The 20,927-nt window shown below is 41.3% G+C and overlaps 1 protein-coding gene across 1 annotated transcript in view; it reads left to right on the forward strand.

Annotated features, from left to right (window-relative positions):
* Positions 1-16,522, forward strand: part of LOC128657888 (gastrula zinc finger protein XlCGF53.1-like) — a 129,285-nt gene extending 112,763 nt beyond the window's left edge. The window contains exons 7-9 of the mRNA XM_053712315.1: positions 760-864; positions 5,604-5,717; positions 16,386-16,522. Of these exons, the coding sequence (XP_053568290.1) occupies positions 760-864; positions 5,604-5,717; positions 16,386-16,522 (356 nt within the window). The remainder of the gene's footprint in view (positions 1-759; positions 865-5,603; positions 5,718-16,385) is intronic.
* Positions 16,523-20,927: the final 4,405 nt, after the last annotated feature.

A 20,927-nucleotide genomic window follows, 5' to 3' on the forward strand; every position in this document is an offset into this window, starting at 1 on the left:
CTGGGGCTGTGCACACAGTTACTTACTGCTCTCCCTCCCTGCCGGTGAGTAGTAATACGTGAGAGTCTGCCGGTACTGTGCACACAGTTACTTACTGCTCTCCCTCCCTGCCGGTGAGTAGTAATACGTGAGAGTCTGCCAGAGCTGTGCACACAGTTACTTACTGCTCTCCCTCCCTGCCGGTGAGTAGTAATACGTGAGAGTCTGCCGGGGCTGTGCACACAGTTACTTACTGCTCTCCCTCCCTGCCTGTGAGTAGTAATACGTGAGAGTCTGCCGGGGCTGTGCACACAGTTACTTACTGCTCTCCCTCCCTGCCGGTGAGTAGTAATACGTGAGAGTCTGCCGGGGCTGTGCACACAGTTACATACTGCTCTCCCTCCCTGCTGGTGAGTAGTAATACGTGAGAGTCTGCTGGGGCTGTGCACACAGTTACTTACTGCTCTCCCTCCCTGCCAGTGAGTAGTAATACGTGAGAGTCTGCCGGGGCTGTGCACACAGTTACTTACTGCTCTCCCTTGTACTTTACTGTCTGCTTTATAAGCACAGATAACACAATGAGTTTAACCCTTGTTTCGTTCATGTTGTAGTTTTATACTGGGATATAGAGGCTCACAGAAAAAAAGGATGAGAGGGAAAAGGAGGAGAATGTGTGAATTTGGTGCTATTGTCTGTCAGGGAAAAAAACAAACTGTTTTATGGTAAAGTTATAAAACTAGATCATGTGATATAAAAACGGAATCTGCTTTATTTGTACAGATGAAGATAACGCTGATATAGTGAAAGTTGAGATAACAGAAGATCTGTGTGTGAGGCATCAGCTGGAATCACCAGATGAGGAAACCAGTGACAGCATCAGCCCAGGTGAGTGTGCACTTGTGGTGTGTCTGAGGGACACAGGATACAGGTGAGTGTGCACATGTGTTGTGTCCCGGTTACAGGTGAGTGCTCACATATGTTGTGATGCAGGTCACAGGTAAGTGTGCACGTATGGGTTACAAGTGAGTGTGCATGTGTTGTGTCTCAGGGACACAGGATACATGTGAATGTGCACATATGTTGTGTCTTAGGGATACAGGTTACAGGTGAGTGGGCATGTGTATTGTTTCTCCAGGGCACAGGTTTACAGGTTAGTGTACATGTGTCTGAGGGATGAAGGTAACATGGGTGTTGTGTGTGTGAGGTACGTGGGAAACAGGTGAGTGTGCACATATATTGTGTATGAGGTATGTGGGTTACAAGTGAGTGTGCACATATATTGTGTGTGAGGTACGTGAGTTGGTGAGTGTGCACATATATTGTGTGTGAGGCACGTGGGTTACAGGTGAGTGTGCACGTATTTTGTGTGTGAGGTAAGTGGGTTACAGGTGAGTGTGCACATATATTGTGTGTGAGTTACAGGTGAGTGTGCACATATATTGTGTGTGAGGTACGTGGGTTACAGGTGAGTGTGCACATATATTGTGTGTGAGATACGTGGGTTACAGGTGAGTGTGCACGTATATTGTGTGTAAGGTACGTGGGTTACAGGAGAGTGTGCACATATATTGTGTGTGAGGTATGTGGGTTACAGGTGAGTGTGCACGTATTTTGTGTACAGGTTAGTGTACTTGTGTCTGAGGGATGAAGGTAACATGGGTGTTGTGTGTGTGCGTGAGGTATGTGGGTTACAGGTGAGTGTGCACATATATATTGTGTGTGAGGTACGTGGGAAACAGGTGAGTGTGCACATATATTGTGTGTGAGGTATGTGTGTTACAGGTGAGTGTGCACATATATTGTGTGTGAGGTATGTGTGTTACAGGTGAGTGTGCACATATATTGTGTATGAGGTACGTGTGTTACAGGTGAGTGTGCACATATATTGTGTGTGAGGTATGTGGGTTACAAGTGAGTGTGCACATATATTGTGTATGAGGTACATGGGTTACAGGTGAGTGTGCACGTATATTGTGTGTGAGGTACATGGGTTACAGGTAAGTGTGTGCACATATATTGTGTGTGAGGTATGTGGGTTACAGGTAAGTGTGCACATATTTTGTGTGTGAGGTACGTGGGTTACAGGTGAGTGTGCACATATTTTGTGTGTGAGGTACGTGGGTTACAGGTGAGTGTGCACATATATTGTGTGTGAGGTACGTGGGTTACAGGTGAGTGTGCACGTATATTGTGTGTGAGGTACGTGGGTTACAGGTGAGTGTGCACGTATATTGTGTGTGAGGTACGTGGGTTACAGGTGAGTGTGCACGTATTTTGTGTGTGAGGTACATGGGTTACAGGTGAGTGTGCACATATATTGTGTGTGAGGTACGTGGGTTACAGGTGAGTGTGCACATATTTTGTGTGTGAGGTACGTGGGTTACAGGTGAGTGAGCACATATATATTGTGTGTGAGGTATGTGAGTTACAGGTGAGTGTGCACATATATATTGTGTGTGAGGTATCTACGTTACAGGTGAGTGAGCACATATATATTGTGTGTGAGGTACGTGGGTTACAGGTGAGTGAGCACATATATATTGTGTGTGAGGTATGTGAGTTACAGGTGAGTGAGCACATATATATTGTGTGTGAGGTATCTACGTTACAGGTGAGTGAGCACATATATATTGTGTGTGAGATACGTGGGTTACAGGTGAGTGTGCACGTATATTGTGTGTAAGGTACGTGGGTTACAGGAGAGTGTGCACATATATTGTGTGTGAGGTATGTGGGTTACAGGTGAGTGTGCACGTATTTTGTGTACAGGTTAGTGTACTTGTGTCTGAGGGATGAAGGTAACATGGGTGTTGTGTGTGTGCGTGAGGTATGTGGGTTACAGGTGAGTGTGCACATATATATTGTGTGTGAGGTACGTGGGAAACAGGTGAGTGTGCACATATATTGTGTGTGAGGTATGTGTGTTACAGGTGAGTGTGCACATATATTGTGTGTGAGGTATGTGTGTTACAGGTGAGTGTGCACATATATTGTGTATGAGGTACGTGTGTTACAGGTGAGTGTGCACATATATTGTGTGTGAGGTATGTGGGTTACATCTGAGTGTGCACATATATTGTGTGTGAGGTACGTGGGTTACAGGTGAGTGTGCACATATATTATGTGTGAGGTATGTGTGTTACAGATGAGTGTGCACATATATTGTGTGTGAGATACGTGGGTTACAGGTGAGTGTGCACGTATATTGTGTGTAAGGTACGTGGGTTACAGGAGAGTGTGCACATATATTGTGTGTGAGGTATGTGGGTTACAGGTGAGTGTGCACGTATTTTGTGTACAGGTTAGTGTACTTGTGTCTGAGGGATGAAGGTAACATGGGTGTTGTGTGTGTTCATGAGGTATGTGGGTTACAGGTGACTGTGCACATATATATTGTGTGTGAGGTACGTGGGAAACAGGTGAGTGTGCACATATATTGTGTGTGAGGTATGTGTGTTACAGGTGAGTGTGCACATATATTGTGTGTGAGGTATGTGTGTTACAGGTGAGTGCACATATATTGTGTATGAGGTATGTGGGTTACAGGTGAGTGTGCACGTATATTGTGTGTGAGGTACATGGGTTACAGGTGAGTGTGCACATATTTTGTGTGTGAGGTACGTGGGTTACAGGTGAGTGTGCACATATTTTGTGTGTGAGGTACATGGGTTACAGGTGAGTGTGCACATATATTGTGTGTGAGGTATGTGGGTTACAGGTAAGTGTGCACATATTTTGTGTGTGAGGTACGTGGGTTACAGGTGAGTGTGCACATATTTTGTGTGTGAGGTACGTGGGTTACAGGTGAGTGTGCACATATATTGTGTGTGAGGTACGTGGGTTACAGGTGAGTGTGCACATATTTTGTGTGTGAGGTACATGGGTTACAGGTGAGTGTGCACATATATTGTGTGTGAGGTATGTGGGTTACAGGTAAGTGTGCACATATTTTGTGTGTGAGGTACGTGGGTTACAGGTGAGTGTGCACATATTTTGTGTGTGAGGTACGTGGGTTACAGGTGAGTGTGCACATATATTGTGTGTGAGGTACGTGGGTTACAGGTGAGTGTGCACATATATTGTGTGTGAGGTACGTGGGTTACAGGTGAGTGTGCACGTATATTGTGTGTGAGGTACGTGGGTTTCAGGTGAGTGTGCACGTATTTTGTGTGTGAGGTACATGGGTTACAGGTGAGTGTGCACATATATTGTGTTTGAGGTACGTGGGTTACAGGTGAGTGTGCACGTATATTGTGTGTGAGGTACGTGGGTTTCAGGTGAGTGTGCACTTATTTTGTGTGTGAGGTACATGGGTTACAGGTGAGTGTGCACATATATTGTGTGTGAGGTACGTGGGTTACAGGTGAGTGTGCGCATATTTTGTGTGTGAGGTACGTGGGTTACAGGTGAGTGAGCACATATATATTGTGTGTGAGGTATGTGGGTTACAGGTGAGGTGCACATATATATTGTGTGTGAGGTATGTGAGTTACAGGTGAGTGTGCACATATATATTGTGTGTGAGGTATCTACGTTACAGGTGAGTGAGCACATATATATTGTGTGTGAGGTACGTGGGTTACAGGTGAGTGTACACATATATATTGTGTGTGAGGTATGTGTGTTACAGGTGAGTGAGCACATATATATTGTGTGTGAGGTATGTGGGTTACATCTGAGTGTGCACATATATTGTGTGTGAGGTACGTGGGTTACAGGTGAGTGTGCACGTATATTGTGTGTGAGGTATGTGTGTTACAGGTGAGTGTGCACATATATTGTGTGTGAGGTACGTGGGTTACAGGTGAGTGTGCACATATATTATGTGTGAGGTATGTGTGTTACAGGTGAGTGTGCACATATATTGTGTGTGAGGTACGTGGGTTACAGGTGAGTGTGCACATATATTGTGTGTGAGGTATGTGAGTTACAGGTGAGTGTGCACATATATTGTGTGTGAGGTATGTTGGTTACAGGTGGGTGTACACATTCATTGTGTTTGAGGTATGTGGGTTACAAGTGAGTGTGCACATATATTGTGTGTGAGGTACGTGGGTTACAGGTGAGTGTGCACATATATATTGTGTGTGAGGTATCTACGTTACAGGTGAGTGAGCAAATATATATTGTGGGTTACAGGTTAGTGTGCACATATATTGTGTGTGAGGTATGTGGGTTACAGGTTAGTTTGCACATATATTGTGTTTGAGGTATGTTGGTTACAGGTGGGTGTACACATTTATTGTGTGTGAGTTATGTGGGTTACAGGTGAGTGTGCACATATATTGTGTGTGAGTTATGTGGGTTACAGGTGAGTGTGCACATATATTGTGTGTGATGTACGTGGGTTACAGGTGAGTGTGCACATATATATTGTATGTGGGGTATCTACGTTACAGGTGAGTGAGCACATATATATTGTGTGTGAGGTATGTGTGTTACAGGTTAGTGTGCACATATACTGTGTGAGGTATGTTGGTTACAGGTGGGTGTACATATTTATTGTGTGTGAGTTATGTGGGTTACAGGTGAGTGTGCACATATATTGTGTGTGAGAGATACAGTGATGCATCCCACGAGCACTGCACACAACTTACACATGCATATATATTCTTATTGTACAGGCCGTATGGATGTGACGCCTTTAGAGGGCTCAGCGGTTGAGCACAGAGGAGAACCTTATTTGTGTGATCACATAAAGACTGAGGAGGATGAAGCTCCTATATATATGGCTACAGGTGATTTGCACTAATTAACACATTACCCTCAAATATCCGCCGGCTATTGCACAGGTCTTGACTCCGGCATACAGTCCTAGCACAGCTTTGCCAGCGAAGCTGTGCTAGTTAAACCCAAAATGACCACAAACGTACAGGGCCTGTACAGGTTCTGAAAAACAAGTCATTATCTATATTTAACCATTAACCAAGGTTAATTAAAGAGACATGACACCCAAAATATTTATTTCTTGATTCAGATAGAGAATACAATTTTAAACAACTTTGTAGTTTACTTCTATTATCTAATTTGCTTCATTCTTTAGATATCCTTTGTGGAAGAAAAAGCAATGCACATGGGTGACCTAATCACATGAGGCATCTATGTGCAGCCACCAATCAGCAGCTACTGAGCCTATTTAAATATGCTTTTCAACAAAGGATATCAAGGGAATGAAGCAAATTAGATAATAGACATAAATTGGAATGTTGTTTAAAATTGCATGCTCTTTCTAAATCATGAAAGAAAAAATGTAGGTATCATGTCCCTTTAAGTAAAGAGAATATTCTGATGGTGACATTTTGTCTCATGTAAATAAGTTATATTTTCTCAGATGGTTACACAACAGACACAAGTCAGTGAGCAGCTCATGTATGAATAACTAAGGGCTAGATTACACATGAAGCACACAAATATAATCACTACTGAGTGCTAACTCCACTCAAGTTAAATCTATAGTGCTCCTATTCTTGTACTCATATTACAAGTTGAAAGTAGAATGTTATCGGAAGAGTCAAAGCCTCAGGTGCTAACATCTGGAGGTCGTTTATTGTGATCTTGCTGAGTCCCTTTCTGCATAGACTCCTGTATATTTATACACATATAAATAAAAACACTTGCATATACAACTTTGTGTCTGTTCCAGTCCAGCACCTGATCATAGACCATATCTCTTTAAATCACTGTTGGGGGGGCGGAGCCTAACTGAGCTCGAGGATGGAAGTGTGATCCTTGAGCTCTGAGCTGCAACTAATAAATAAATCAGCAACACTGCTTTACTTGTTGAGCAAGCTGCCTCAAAACACACTGTAAGGTGCTTGGACACTGGGGCCATAAATAGAAACTCGGATGAGAGCGACAGGTTAAGTGAAGACATCTCTAAGCGATGCCGGGCGTTCGCGCCGAAAATAGACTGACAGACACAACAGTAATGGCGCGCCGAGCTAGCGCAGAACACAGCATCGTAACCTGTTGACATGATCAGAGGACAATTAGTCGTGCAGCGCACAGTGAGTACATAAATACTTAAACGGCTAGAGACCCCGCCAACAAGTCCGGTCCGACTCTCTGAAGCCACGCAAGTAGGCCGCACTTATAAGCCACACACACGGACCTGGGGACAAATATATAACCCAGACCGTTAAAGGCCGAAGTGGGAGGCTGGATAACAGAGATAGAGATAAGGAACCTTGGCCCTCCCCCAGCCTCAGGATTTACAATATGTTAAGTGACAAGATAGGAGAAAGGGAGGATATCTTTCTATTTCAAATTTTCTATCATACCCCCTTAGCCGTTAGGGGAGAGAAACAGATTACTCACAGAGACACCGAGCAAGATTACATGGGGCCTCTCACTAAGAAATTACAATAAAGCAGGAATGTCTATCCCTAGATAACAGGGAGCTGAGCTGGGGATCTGGCTAAATAGAGAAACAAGGAGAAAGAAATACACTTAAAAAGTTTAGATACCTTGAAGTAAAGGGTGAACAAACAACTGTAATACAAAACTGGCTAACTATATAGACACAACAATAAGCAAGGAAATCGGAGTGATAATTTTACTACTTTCTCAAGATACCAACTATCAGCTTAACTCCTGTTGCCTAGTCTAAAATATTTTTTTTTCTCTTATTGAACGATTGCACTTACATATATAAGTGAGAGATCATCACCAAAAGGAGGATTTCTTATAACTCACACTTCTCCAATACACAAATTTATCTCTGGAAGCAGGCAGTTAATATGTCAACTAAAAAACTGATTAAGGGAGATAAAACGAATAAAACGACAAATGTGAACACTTTTTTCAAGCCTTCACGCCATACCAAGATAACAGAGCCAGACAATATGGAATCAGGAAAAGATTCAGATACAGAAACAGAGCCATCCTCCCTTAAAGATACAACACCGCTGACTAAAGCAGACTTTAAAGATCTAGTCTCGAAATTAGACATTACTGCAAACTTTGAGAAGTTGTGGGGGAAAATAGACTCCATGCATACAGCCGTCACATCTAGCCTTAACGACATACGAGCTGATATAACAGATTTAGGAGGTAGAGTCGAAGCTCTGGAGGAACAGAGGGACACGGTAACAAACGAAATAGAAGCCTCATCTCAGACCCTGCAGATACAACAACAAACCATTAATGATTTGCAAGATAAGGTCGATGACCTAGAAAATAGGTCACGCCGCAATAACATCAGGTTAAAAGGGGTCCCGGAAACAATTGCTAATCCCGATCTTAACACATATCTACAACACCTGTTTAGAAACATAACAGGGGAGGCGGAAGATTCAGTATTTGCAATTGAAAGAGCCCACAGGGCTTTACGAGCAAGGCCCAAAGAAGATGCACCCCCTAGAGATGTCATTATAAAACTGTCATTCTTCCAAGATAAAGAAAAAATCCTTCAAGCCTCCAGGGACAAACCAACTTATAAATTCCAAGGAAGCGTTATTCAATTCTTCCAAGATCTTAGCCTTCGTACTCTGCAAAGAAGAAGCACCCTGCGCCCCCTGACCTCTATGCTACGTAAAAATCAAATTAGATACAGATGGGGGTTCCCCTTCGCCCTGCACATCCTCAAGGACAATAAAACCATCACAGTTCATGAGATTGAGGATGTCTCTTCCACCTGCAAGCTTCTGGGGCTGGAAATCCCTGCCATGTCAACTGAAGAACAACCACATCGATCGCCGAGCATCTCGGGACAATCAAGATGGACAAAAGTAAACCGAAAAAGAGTCAAGAAATGAAACAAGATGATCATCCAAAAGGTCATCCTTTGATACCCCTGCAACAATGTGGGGGGGTTGAAGATCCGCCTCTAGAGCCGCTAACCGGCGGTTTGTGACTTTAAATCCTTCCTAGATGGAGAACTTGAGGGGTCAAATTGACTCTACACTTCTTGAGAGAAGTCAGAACCCATACTATGTCTCCTCTAGTTAGAAGGAGACACATAATAGTCAGTTAATTCCTGCTTAGTTTCTTTGTTTAGTAAAATCACATCCTGCTTTTAAGTTGCTGATAATTTAGCTAATAGTATAACTTATGCTTTTACACAGCTCCAGTCACCTAGTTGGAGGTGACATCAGGGTTATTGGACAACTGCCTAATGATTAGATGTAAAATCTGTTATTCCTTATGTTGTTTTTCTTGTATGTTTCCTAAAAATTCTGTTTTATTTTTTTTAAGGTTGCCGGGATTCTCCCCCCCCCCAGGTCAGAAATCTACAGTAAGGTCTTCTTTGTGGAACCATCTACCTCGTTAGGGTCCTATGTATCAAAATTTTACATATCTAGATTGACAAAAGCTAAATACCACAATACATCTATCCCATGATTCCAAAAATACACCTCATTTCTCATAATGTGAGGGGCTTAAACACTAATATTAAAAGACGCACAGCCATGTCCCAATATCACCGATTAGGGGCCAATATTTTATTTCTCCAAGAAACTCACTTTACTAGAGACATAATCCCAAAATACTGGGCAAAAAGCTTCACACAACATTACCATGCAACCACCGACACTAAGAAACGGGGGGTCTCGATTCTGGTCCATGCTAGTCTTGATTTCAAACATGAATCTACTATAGCGGATAGAGAGGTGCGCTACCTTATAGTTAAAGGCCAATGTGGGGAATCTAGTGTCATATTATGTAACATATATGCTCCCAATGACAATCAACACTCCTTCTTCAACCATATATCTAACCTGCTTACTAACTGGTCCCAACACAAAATTATCCTAGTAGGAGACTTTAACATTACAATGACCAAATTTGTAGAAAATAAAACTAAACTTACTGCTAAACAAACTAGACACAACAGGATAGTGAACTCTATTCTAGAACACCTGGCCCCACATGCACTATTTGGCTCTTGGTACACATTATATGGTAAGACCCTAGACACTACCTTCTACTCAGCAGCTCACAAGCAGTATACGAGACTGGATTACATATATATTAGCCAGATCCTACAACCACTTCTCCAGTACTCGTCAATTCAGATCTGTGTGTGGTCAGACCACTCAATACTTTCTTTACATTTAGAGGGACTCGTAGATACGCAAAGATCCAGAACCTGGACATATGACCCATCATACTTAAAAAATCCTACACATAAAGAGAAATACGTCAAATCGTTAAACGAATATTGGGATCTCAACAAAGAAACCACAGCTAACCCTATTTCCCCATGGGCAGCACACAAAACATACATACGAGGGTTACTCATTCAAGACAAATCCAAAAGCAACAAACAATACAAAGACCAGCTAGCACACTTACACAAAGAAATCTCAGAACTAGAGAAGCTACACAAAACCACACAAAAAAAAGAAATTCTTTCCGCCCTCACAGCCAAAAGAGAAAACCTAGCCAATATTCTAAACAACCAATCAACTAGAGCAATACAATATTACATCCATGCGAACAAACCCGATAGATACCTAGAAAATAAATTAAAAGAGAGATGTAGGGCATCTATTATTCCTTCTATCTTATTGACAAACGGCACCACCGTATCCCACCCACAATATTTAACAGACGCATTTGCAGAGTTTTATGGAAATCTATATGACGGTAAAAAAGTAACACACTCGACCACCTTACAATCCCAAACTGAGAAATTTCTTAAAGAAGCTGACATGCACCTACTTACAAAAGAAGACAACGACACACTAAATGCCCCAGTCACAAGGGTGGAGGTCGGGAAGGTTATAAAGGAACTTAAAACGGGGAAGGCAGCAGGACCAGATGGGTTCGCGGGGGAATATTATAAAACTTTCAAGGAAACCCTAATCCCCCACCTCACGGATCTCTGTAATTTTATTTTAGAAGGACACACCATTCCAACAGACATGTTGCAGGCCAAAATCATAGTGATCCCTAAACCCGGTAAAAACAACAAATGTTGTGCAAACTACAGACCAATATCGCTCATTAACCAGGACCTAAAAATATTGACGAAGATTTTTGCCAATAGACTAAAACACATACTTCCAAAGCTGATCCACCCTGATCAAGTGGGCTTTGTGAAGGACAGAGAAGCACCAGACAATGTGCGTCGACTGTTAGACATTATAGACTATGTGGGAGACAAACGAATGCCTTCTCTGCTCCTCTCGTTGGACGCGGAGAAGGCATTTGATAGAGTGGACTGGGGATATATGTCTGCAGTTTTACAACAGATGGGATTTGAGGGAGCCTTTACAACCCTAAAAGCAATCTACTCTAACCCCTCAGCCCAAGTGTCTATCTCAGGTTACAAATCTAAGAGTTTTCCCATACTAAACGGCACAAGGCAGGGATGCCCATTGTCACCTCTGCTCTTTGCAATTTGCATAGAACCCCTAGCGGCCAAAATTAGACTAGACCCAGACATTACAGGGGTGAAGGTCAAAGATCGGGAATACAAGCTGACACTCTTTGCGGATGACATCCTTCTGACACTGACGAAACCCCTCACATCCTTACCCAATCTATACAAATTACTGGACCAATTTTCCCAAATATCAGGGTACAAAGTCAACCTAGATAAATGTGAAGCATTACCTTTGGGACTTCCACAACACACCAAAAAAATTATACACATTAACTTTGAAGTACGATGGGTTACTCACTCGCTTAAATACTTAGGGATACACCTTACACCTCAGATTAACCAGTTATATAAATACAATTATGAACCCATATACAAAGAGATAAGGAAAATCTTAAGCAAATGGAAGACACACACTTTCTCATGGTTAGGTAGACTAGCAACAGTCAAAATGTCAATTTTTCCCCGGATATTATACTTATTTAGAACCTTACCCATAAAAGTCCCACTAAAAGATCTTGAGCGGCTACAAAGAGACTTAATAACTTACATTAGAGGGAATAAAGTAGCTCGCATAGCAACTGCTTTGATAACTAAACATAGGAGTCTAGGTGGAATTGGAGCTCCCAACATAGTAGAGTACTAAAAAGCAGCAAGACTAGCACAGACGGCATTAGTGGGACGTAACGTGGAAGGGGTCATATGGACCAATCTAGAAGCAGAGATAAGAGATACCCCTTATCTAGATGATTTTCTATGGCATAAACATATAAGAAGGGACCTCAAGGATAAGCCAGGATTACAGATCATACATCACACTACCGAAATATGGTCCTTCTTGACCAAAAGACAGAATCTCTTATCCAACCAGACATTAGTACACCCAATTAGATATCTGCTTCCCAAAGAGTCACAACACATAGTAGATAAATGGGCCAATAAGGGCCTCTATAGAGTGGCAGACTGGTTAAGTGGAGGTAAGCCTAAGACTTTCAATCAGATACAGACCCAATTAGACTCAGTAAAAATACAATGGTTCCAATATCTTCAAGTTAACTCTGTAATCCATGAATATATTAAAGACCTTCAGCCCACCATAACCACACCTCTGGAGAGTTTACTTAAGTCCACACACAGACCAAAGGGGGCCATTTCTAAATTATACCTACAGATACAGGCAACTAACAATACATCAAAATCTAACTTGATTCTGAACTGGGAGAAAGATTTAGATATAAATAAAGATAAGCAATGGTGGGACGACATGTTTAATTCAGCTTGTAAAGGACTCTTAAGCGCCGATCTGAGAGAAAACACCACCAAGACGATGTTTAGGTGGTACTTAACCCCAGTAAAAACTGCCCATATGTCATCTAATCATAATAGGTCCTGCTATAGAGGATGTGGGGAAGTAGGCTCCTACTGTCATATGTGGTGGGAATGCGGAATGGTGAGAGATATCTGGGCTAAAACATCAGATCTACTAAGCTCTGTCCTAGATGAACACATTCGATTGACGCCGTTGCAAGCTCTTCTACATTTCCCACTACCTCAGTTTAACAAACAGACAAACACATTCATTAGAATCATTAGTACGGTTACCAGAACCTGCATAGCAAAATATTGGAAAACCTCAGCACCCCCCTGGGTGGAAGTAGTCAATAAAATTTCTCTAACATACCACATGTATGAAACTGCTTCGCAGTTACTAGACACACAGACACAATTTGAATAGATCTGGTTTTACTGGACACTGAATAGACATAGACTCAATTAAAGCGAGATGATCTCCTGTAGCCTAGAAATAGGGGGAGAAGACAGTAAGACCTGGAGGGGAAGAAAGGAGGAGACACCCGGCGACCTAGCTTACCCTTTTGTTAATTTTTCTTTTCTGTATTTGTTACTTATTTTTATTTTTCTAAGCTGATGTTAAGAATTCTAGAGAGACCTTAAGGAATGCAGCTTAGGTTCGGTTACCTGTTAAATTTACATTTAGTAATATTGAATTGTTGATTATACCTCAATATAGTTATTTAAGAAAATGGTTAAATATGGGACAACACAATATGGAACAATCCAGAAAAGAAAGGAAGATATGGACAAATACACGATCAGAGACTTATTGTTTTGGAAAGGCTCGAGAATCCTTGAGCAGTGATTGTATAAGGTAGATGAAACTCCTATATGGAAGAACAGATACTCAACCCATAATATGTTACAACTCATATTTGCTCATCCCTTTCCTAATGCTTAGTTAATTGTAGATTGATTGTTCCACATGAGAAGAAAATCTATTTCTGTAATGTGAAAACCCATGATATTAATAAAAAGATTTAAACATAAATCACTGTTAGAATATTTGTTTTTGTATTAAATATGTATAACTGAGTGAAATACTTTATTTTTGTTATATTATATACAGTATCTCACAAAAGTGAGTATACCCCTCACATTTTTGTAAATATTTTATTTTATTATTTATTTTCATGTGAAAACACTGAAGAAATGATACTTTGCTACAATGTAAAGCAGTGAGTGTACAGCCTGTATAACAGTGTTAGTTTGCTGTCCCCTCAAAATAACTCAACACACGGCCATTAATGTCTAAACCGTTGGCAAGAAAAGTAAGTATACCCCTAAGTGGAAATGTCCAAATTGGGCCCAAAGTGTCAATATTTTGTGTGGCCACCATTATTTTCCAGCACTGCCTTAACCCTCTTGGGCATGAAGTTCACCAGAGCTTAACAGGTTGCCACTGGAGTCCTCTTCCACTCCTCCATGACGACATCACAGAGCTGGTGGATGTTAGAGACTTTGCTTCCCCACCTACCGTTTGAGGATGCCCCACAGATGCTCAATAGGGTTTATGTCTGGAGACATGCTTGGCCAGTCCATCACATTTACCATCAGCTTCTTTAGCAAGGCAGTGGTTGTCTTGAAGGTATGTTTGGGGTTGTTATCATGTTGGAATACTGCCCTGCGGCCCAGTCTCCAAAGGGAGGCAATCATGCTCTGCTTCAGTATGTCACAGTACATGTTGGCATTCATGGTTCCCTCAATTAACTGTAGCTCCCCAGTGCCGGCAGCACTCATGCAGACCCAGATCATGACACTCCCACCACCATACTTGACTGTAGGCAACACAAGACACACTTGTCTTTGTACTCCTCACCTGGTTGCCACCACACACGCTTGACACCATCTGAACCAGATAAGTTTATATTGGTCTCATCGGACCACAGGATATGGTTCCAGTAATCCATGTCCTTAGTCTGCTTGTCTTCAGCAAACTGCGAGCTTTCTTGTGCCTCATCTTTAGAAGAGGTTTCCTTCTGGGACGACAGCCATGCAGACCAATTTGATGCAGTGTGCGGCATATGGTCTGAGCACTGACAGGCTGACCCCCCCACCCCTTCAACCTCTGCAGCAATGCTGGTAGCACTTATACGTCTATTTCCCAAAGACACCCTCTGAATATGACGCTGAACACGTGCACTCAACTTCTTTGGTCGACCATGGCAAGGCCTGTTCTGAGTGGAACCTGTCCTGTGAAATCGCTGTATGGTCTTGCCCACCGTGCTGCAACTCAGTTTCAGGGTCTTGGCAATCTTCTTATAGCCTAGGCCATCTTTATATAGAGCAACAATTCTTTTTTCAGATCCTCAGAGTTCTTTGCCATGAGGTGCCATGTTGAACTTCCAGTGACCAGTATGAGAGAGTGTGAGAGCGATAACACCAAATTTAATACACCTGCTCCCCATTCACACCTGAGACCTTGTAACACTACAAGTCACATGACACTGGGGAGGGAAAATGGCTAATTGGGCCCAATTTTGACATTTCCACTTAGGGGTGTACTCACTTTTGTTGCCAACGGTTTAGATATTAATGGCTGTGTGTTGAGTTATTTTGAGGGGACAGCAAATTTACACTGTTATACAGGCTGTACACTCACTACTTTACATTGTAGCAAAGTGTCATTTCTTCAGTGTTGTCAAATGAAAAGATATAATAAAATATTTACAAAAATGTTAGGGGTGTACTCACTTTTGTGAGCCACTGTATGTTTTGTTGTGCATATATTCATAGGGTCGGGACAGTAAAGGCAAAATTACACTTTTGTGCTCCAGATGAAGAGTACAATTTTAACATATTTCCAATTTACATCTATTATCTAATTTTCTGTGTTCTCTTGGTATAGTTCCTTGAAAAGCATACCTAGGTAGGTAGGCTCAAGGGCAGCAATGCACTACTAGCTAGCTGATGTTTGGTGTCTGCACATATGTCTCTTGTCATTGGCTCACCAAATGTGTACAGCTAGCTCCCAGTAGTGCTTAGCCGCTCCTTCAACAAAATATAACAACATTTGCTTCATTCTCTTGGTACCAGAAGTAAATTGGAAAGTTTTTTTAAAAGTGCACGCTCTATCTGTATTGTGAAAGGTTTACTTCAGGTCTCCAAAAGCACTCATTTTTCCAATGCTATTTTGTAATGTGCTTGAGTGTAACACTTATGTGGCCAATGTAATACGAGCGTTAGTAACAAATCCTGTGCTATCCATTCAAAGTATAGGGTGTGCTAAATAAATGTCAGCCTTGTTAAAGGGACATGCAAGCTCCACATTTTTCTTTCATAATTCAGACATAGAATAAAATTTTGAACAACTTTCAAATTTACTTCTATTATATAATTTTCTTCATTTTCTTGGTATCAAAGGATGCAAAGAGAACAAAACAATTTAGATAATAAAAGTAAATTGGAAAGTTGTTACAAATTGCCTGCTCTCTGAATCTGTCTGACAATTTCATGTCTCTGATAATGACTGTGCGCATCATCACACTAAAGTTAATGTCAATGGTTGCGCTTAGTATTATGGATGCAGGACACAGGTGTGTACGTTATGTGTCTGAGGGACGCAGGGACCAAGTGAGTGTGTGTATGATGTATCTACAGGGTGCAGGTAAGTTTATGTGAGTGATGTGTCTGAGGGGGGCAGGGTACAGGTGAGTGTATATATGTCTAATATAATTTCCTTGATCAGTGCTAAAATGTAACCATTTTTATATGATGTATGCAGGTGATGTTAATACTGAAGTCACAATTAATGCTGAACAGACTGATGATCTGGAAGCTCTGAAGCAGGAAATCAGTGACAATATCAGTACAGGTGAGTGTACATGTGTGATATGTCAGAGGGGTGCAGGGTACATGTGAGTGCACGTGTGATGTGTCTGAGGGGTGCAGGGTACATAGGAGAGCATGTGTGATGTGTCTGAGGGACGCAGGTCACAGGTGAGTGTACATGTGTGATGCGTCTGATGGGTGCATGGACCAAGGGAGTGTATGTGTGTGATGTGTCTGAGGGATGCAGGTCACAAGTGAGTTTACATTTGTGACATGTCAGCTGGAACCTGTGAAGCAGGAAATCAGTGACAATATCAGTACAGGTAAGTGTACGTGTGTGATATATCTGAGAGATACAGATCATCTGTATCACTAAGCACAGGGAGGTTTTTACTAGGGGAGAGAGAGACATTTTAGAGCCTTGTCTCTTTTTAGTAAAACACACAGATGAAAATGCCCCAGTGATATTATTTATGGAGGACTGAAATCCAAGTCTAAATTATTTAAAAAAAAAAAAAACAAACACCCCAAAAAACCTTAAAAAGCCTAACACTAACCCCCTGACGATCCACTTACAGTTTTTGAAGTCTCACTTGAACGATCTTCATCCCGGAGTTGAAGTCCTGATCCAGGCGGCGAGAAGTCTTCATCCAGGTGACCTCTTCAATCTTCATCCCGGCGGCAAAGTCCTGATCCAAGCGGCAAAAAGTCTTCATCCAGGCGGCCTCTTCAATCTTCATCCAGGCGGCATCTTCTATCTTGATCCCGGAGGCGCGAAGCGGGTCCATCCTGAAGACATCCGGCGCGGAGCATCCTCTTCACACCAATAGCCAATAGAATGAGAGCTGCTTAAAACCTATTAACTGTTCAAATCAGCCAATAGGATTTAAGCAGCTCTCATTCTATTGGCTGATTCATCATTCAATAGAATTAGAGCTGCTTAAATCCTATTGGCTGATTGAACAGCTGATTCAAATTTTTTAGCCAATAGGAATGCAAGGGACGCCATCTTGGATCGCGTCCCTTGCATTGAAGATTCAGTGTACGGCGGCGACCGTATGTAGAGGATGCTCTGCGCCGGATGTCTTCAGGATGGACCTGTTCCGCGCCTCCAGGATCAAGATAGAAGATGCCGCCTGGATGAAGATTGAAGAGGCCGCCTGGATGAAGACTTCTCACCACTTGGATCAGGACTTCGCGGGCGGGATGAAGATTGAAGAAGGTTAGTGTTAGGCTTTTTTAAGGTTTTTTGGGTGGGTTTTATTTTTCTAGTTTAGGTAGTTTGAGGGGTGGGGGTTTGTATAGTGTTAGGGGGTGTTTGTATTTTTTGGGGGGCAAAAGAGCAGTTTAACTCTGGGCAATGCCCTACAAAAGGCCCTTTTAAGGGCCCTTGGTAGTTTGGGGGGTGGGGGTTTGTATAGCGTTAGGGGGTGTTTGTATTTTTGGGGGGGCAAAAGAGCTGTTTAACTCAGGGCAATGCCCTACAAAAGGCCCTTTTAAGGGCCCTTGGTAGTTTATTCTAGATTAGGCTTTTTTTTGTAAAAGGGTACTAGAATAGGAATAATTTTAATTTTTTTTTTGGATAATTTTGTTTTTTTATTTTTTGTAATGGTAGTTTTTTATTTTTTGTAATGTTAGGTTTTAGTGTAAGGCAGGTTAGGTTTTATTTCACAGGTAAGTTTGTATTTATTTTAGCTAGGTAGTTAGTAAATAGTTAATAACTATTTACTAACTAGTCTACCTAGTTAAAATAAATACAAACTTACCTGTAAAATAAAAATAAAACCTAAGCTAGCTACAATATAACTATTAGGTATATTGTAGCTACCTTAGGTTTTATTTTACAGGTAAGTATGTATTTAGTTTTAAATAGGAATTATTTAGTTAATAATTGTAAATTTAATTTAGATCTAATTTCATTATATTAAAGTTAGGGTGTGTTAGAGTTACGTTAGGTTTAGGGGTTAATATAGTTTAATTTAGGTTGTTGCGATGTGGGGGGCTGGCGGTTTAGGGGTTAATAGGTTTATTTAGTGATGTGGGAGGCCAGAGGTTTAGGGGTTAATAACTTTATTTAGTCGCATCGATGTTGGGGAGCGGCAGAATAGGGGTTAATAACTTTAGTTTAGTGGCAGCGATATCTGGAGCGGCAATTAGGGGTTAATAACTGTAGGCAGGTGTCGGCGATGTCAGGGGCAGCAGATTAAGGGTGTTTAGACGTGGGGTTTATGTTAGGGTGGTTTAAACTGTATTTCTCTTACAAGGTGTATCCAGTCCACGGATTCATCCTTACTTGTGGGATATTCTCATTCCCTACAGGAAGTGGCAAAGAGAGCACACAGCAGAGCTGTCCATATAGCTCCCCCTCAGGCTCCGCCCCCCCCAGTCATTCTCTTTGCCGCTCTAACAAGTAGCATCTCCACGGGAGGGTAAAGTGAATGTGGTGTTAGATTTGTAGTTTTTATTTCTTCAATCAAAAGTTTGTTATTTTTAAAATAGTGCCGGTTTGTACTATTTACTCTGTGGCAGAAAGTGATGAAGATTTCTGCTGAGAGGAAAACGATTTTAGCATGTTGTAACTAAAATCCATTGCTGTTCCCACACAGGACTGGGGAGTACCAGAAAACTTCAGTTGGGGGGAACAGTTTGCAGGCTTAACTGCTATAAGGTATACTCAGTCATTTTTTTCTAGTCAAGACTTAGTAATGCTAGAAGACTGACAAGAATCCCCATGTGGGGAAGGTAAGCCATATTCTGAGACTTAGTATAGAAGGAAGGCTTATTAAATGGGCTCAAAACACTGGTGGACACTGTTAAGGGGCAATCGATTATTTTATAACAAAAATCTGATCTTTTTACAAGTTTTTTATTACATTTGGAACGTTTTATGGGGTTTATTCCACATGGCATATATTTAGACACCTATTTAGGCTTGTGAAGGCCCCACAACTCCAGAGTGGAGAGGGAGGGGGCCTAAATTTCGAGCCTCAATTGCGCAGTTGATATTGCAGACAGCTTCATGCAGCTTCACGTGGAGGGTCCAAAGATTACTTGAGGACTTCATAGAGGCTTATTTTCGATCAAAACTAATCCCCAAGGAAGGTAGGGCCACAGCAGATTGCTGTGGCATGGTGCTGTAGTTTGCTAACCGGTTGCCAGCTTTACTTTGCTCCGGTTTGGCCATTAAGGGGTTAATTGAATTGAAATTCACTGTGCAATCATTTCAAAGCATTAGGATCATATGGTGAAAATTTCATAAAGATTGGGTTATTTTTTGAGATTTAGTAAAAAAGTGTGCGCTTTTTATTATTTAACCCCTTAATGACCACATCACTTTTCCATTTTCTGTCCGTTTGGGACCAAGGCTATTTTTACATTTTTGAGGTGTTTGTGTTTAGCTGTAATTTTCCTCTTACTCATTTACTGTACCCACACATATTATATACCGTTTTTCTCGCCATTAAATGGACTTTCTGAAGATACCATTATTTTCATCATATCTTATAATTTACTATAAAAAAAATTATAAAATATGAGGAAAAAAACACACTTTTTCTAACTTTGACCCCCAAAATCTGTTACACATCTACAACCACCAAAAAACACCCATGCTAAATAGTTTCTAAATGTTGTCCTGAGTTTAGAAATACCCAATGTTTACATGTTCTTTGCTTTTTTTGTAAACTATAGGGCCATAAATACAAGTAGCACTTTGCTATTTCCAAACCATTTCTTTTCAAAATTAGCGATAGTTACATTAGAGCACTGATATCTTTCAGGAATCTCTGAATATCCATTGACATGTATATATTTTTTTTTAGTAGACAACCCAAAGTATTGATCTAGGCCCATTTTGGTATATTTCATGCCACCATTTCACCGCCAAATGCAATCAAATAGAAAAAATTGTTCACTTTTCACAAATTTTTTCACAAACTTTTGGTTTCTAACTTAAATTATTTACAAACAGCTTGTGCAATTATGGCATAAATGGTTGTAAATTCTTCTCTGGGATCCCCTTTGTTCAGAAATAGCAGACATATATGACTTTGGTGTTGCTTTTTGGTAATTAGAAGGCCGCTAAATGCCACTGCGCACCACACGTGTATTATGCCCAGCAGTGAAGGGGTTAATTAGGGAGCATGTAGGGAGCTTTTTGGGGTAGTTTTAGCTTTAGTGTAGTGTAGTAGACAACCCCAAGTATTGATCTAGGCCAATTTTGGTATATTTCATGCCACCATTTCACCGCTAAATGCGATCAAATTAAAAGTTAATTTTTTCTCAATTTTAGGTTTCTCACTGAAATTATTTACAAACACCTTCTGCAATTATGGCACAAATGGTTGTAAATGCTTCTCTGGGATCCCCTTTGTTCAGAAATAGCAGACATATGTGGCGTTGGCATTGCTTTTTGGTAATTAGAAGGCCTCTAAATGCCGCTGCGCATCACACGTGTATTATGGCTAGCAGTGAAGGGGTTAATTATGTAGCTTGT

The sequence above is a fragment of the Bombina bombina genome, chromosome 4, assembly GCF_027579735.1.
Source record: "Bombina bombina isolate aBomBom1 chromosome 4, aBomBom1.pri, whole genome shotgun sequence".
Taxonomy (NCBI): Eukaryota; Metazoa; Chordata; class Amphibia; order Anura; family Bombinatoridae; genus Bombina; species Bombina bombina.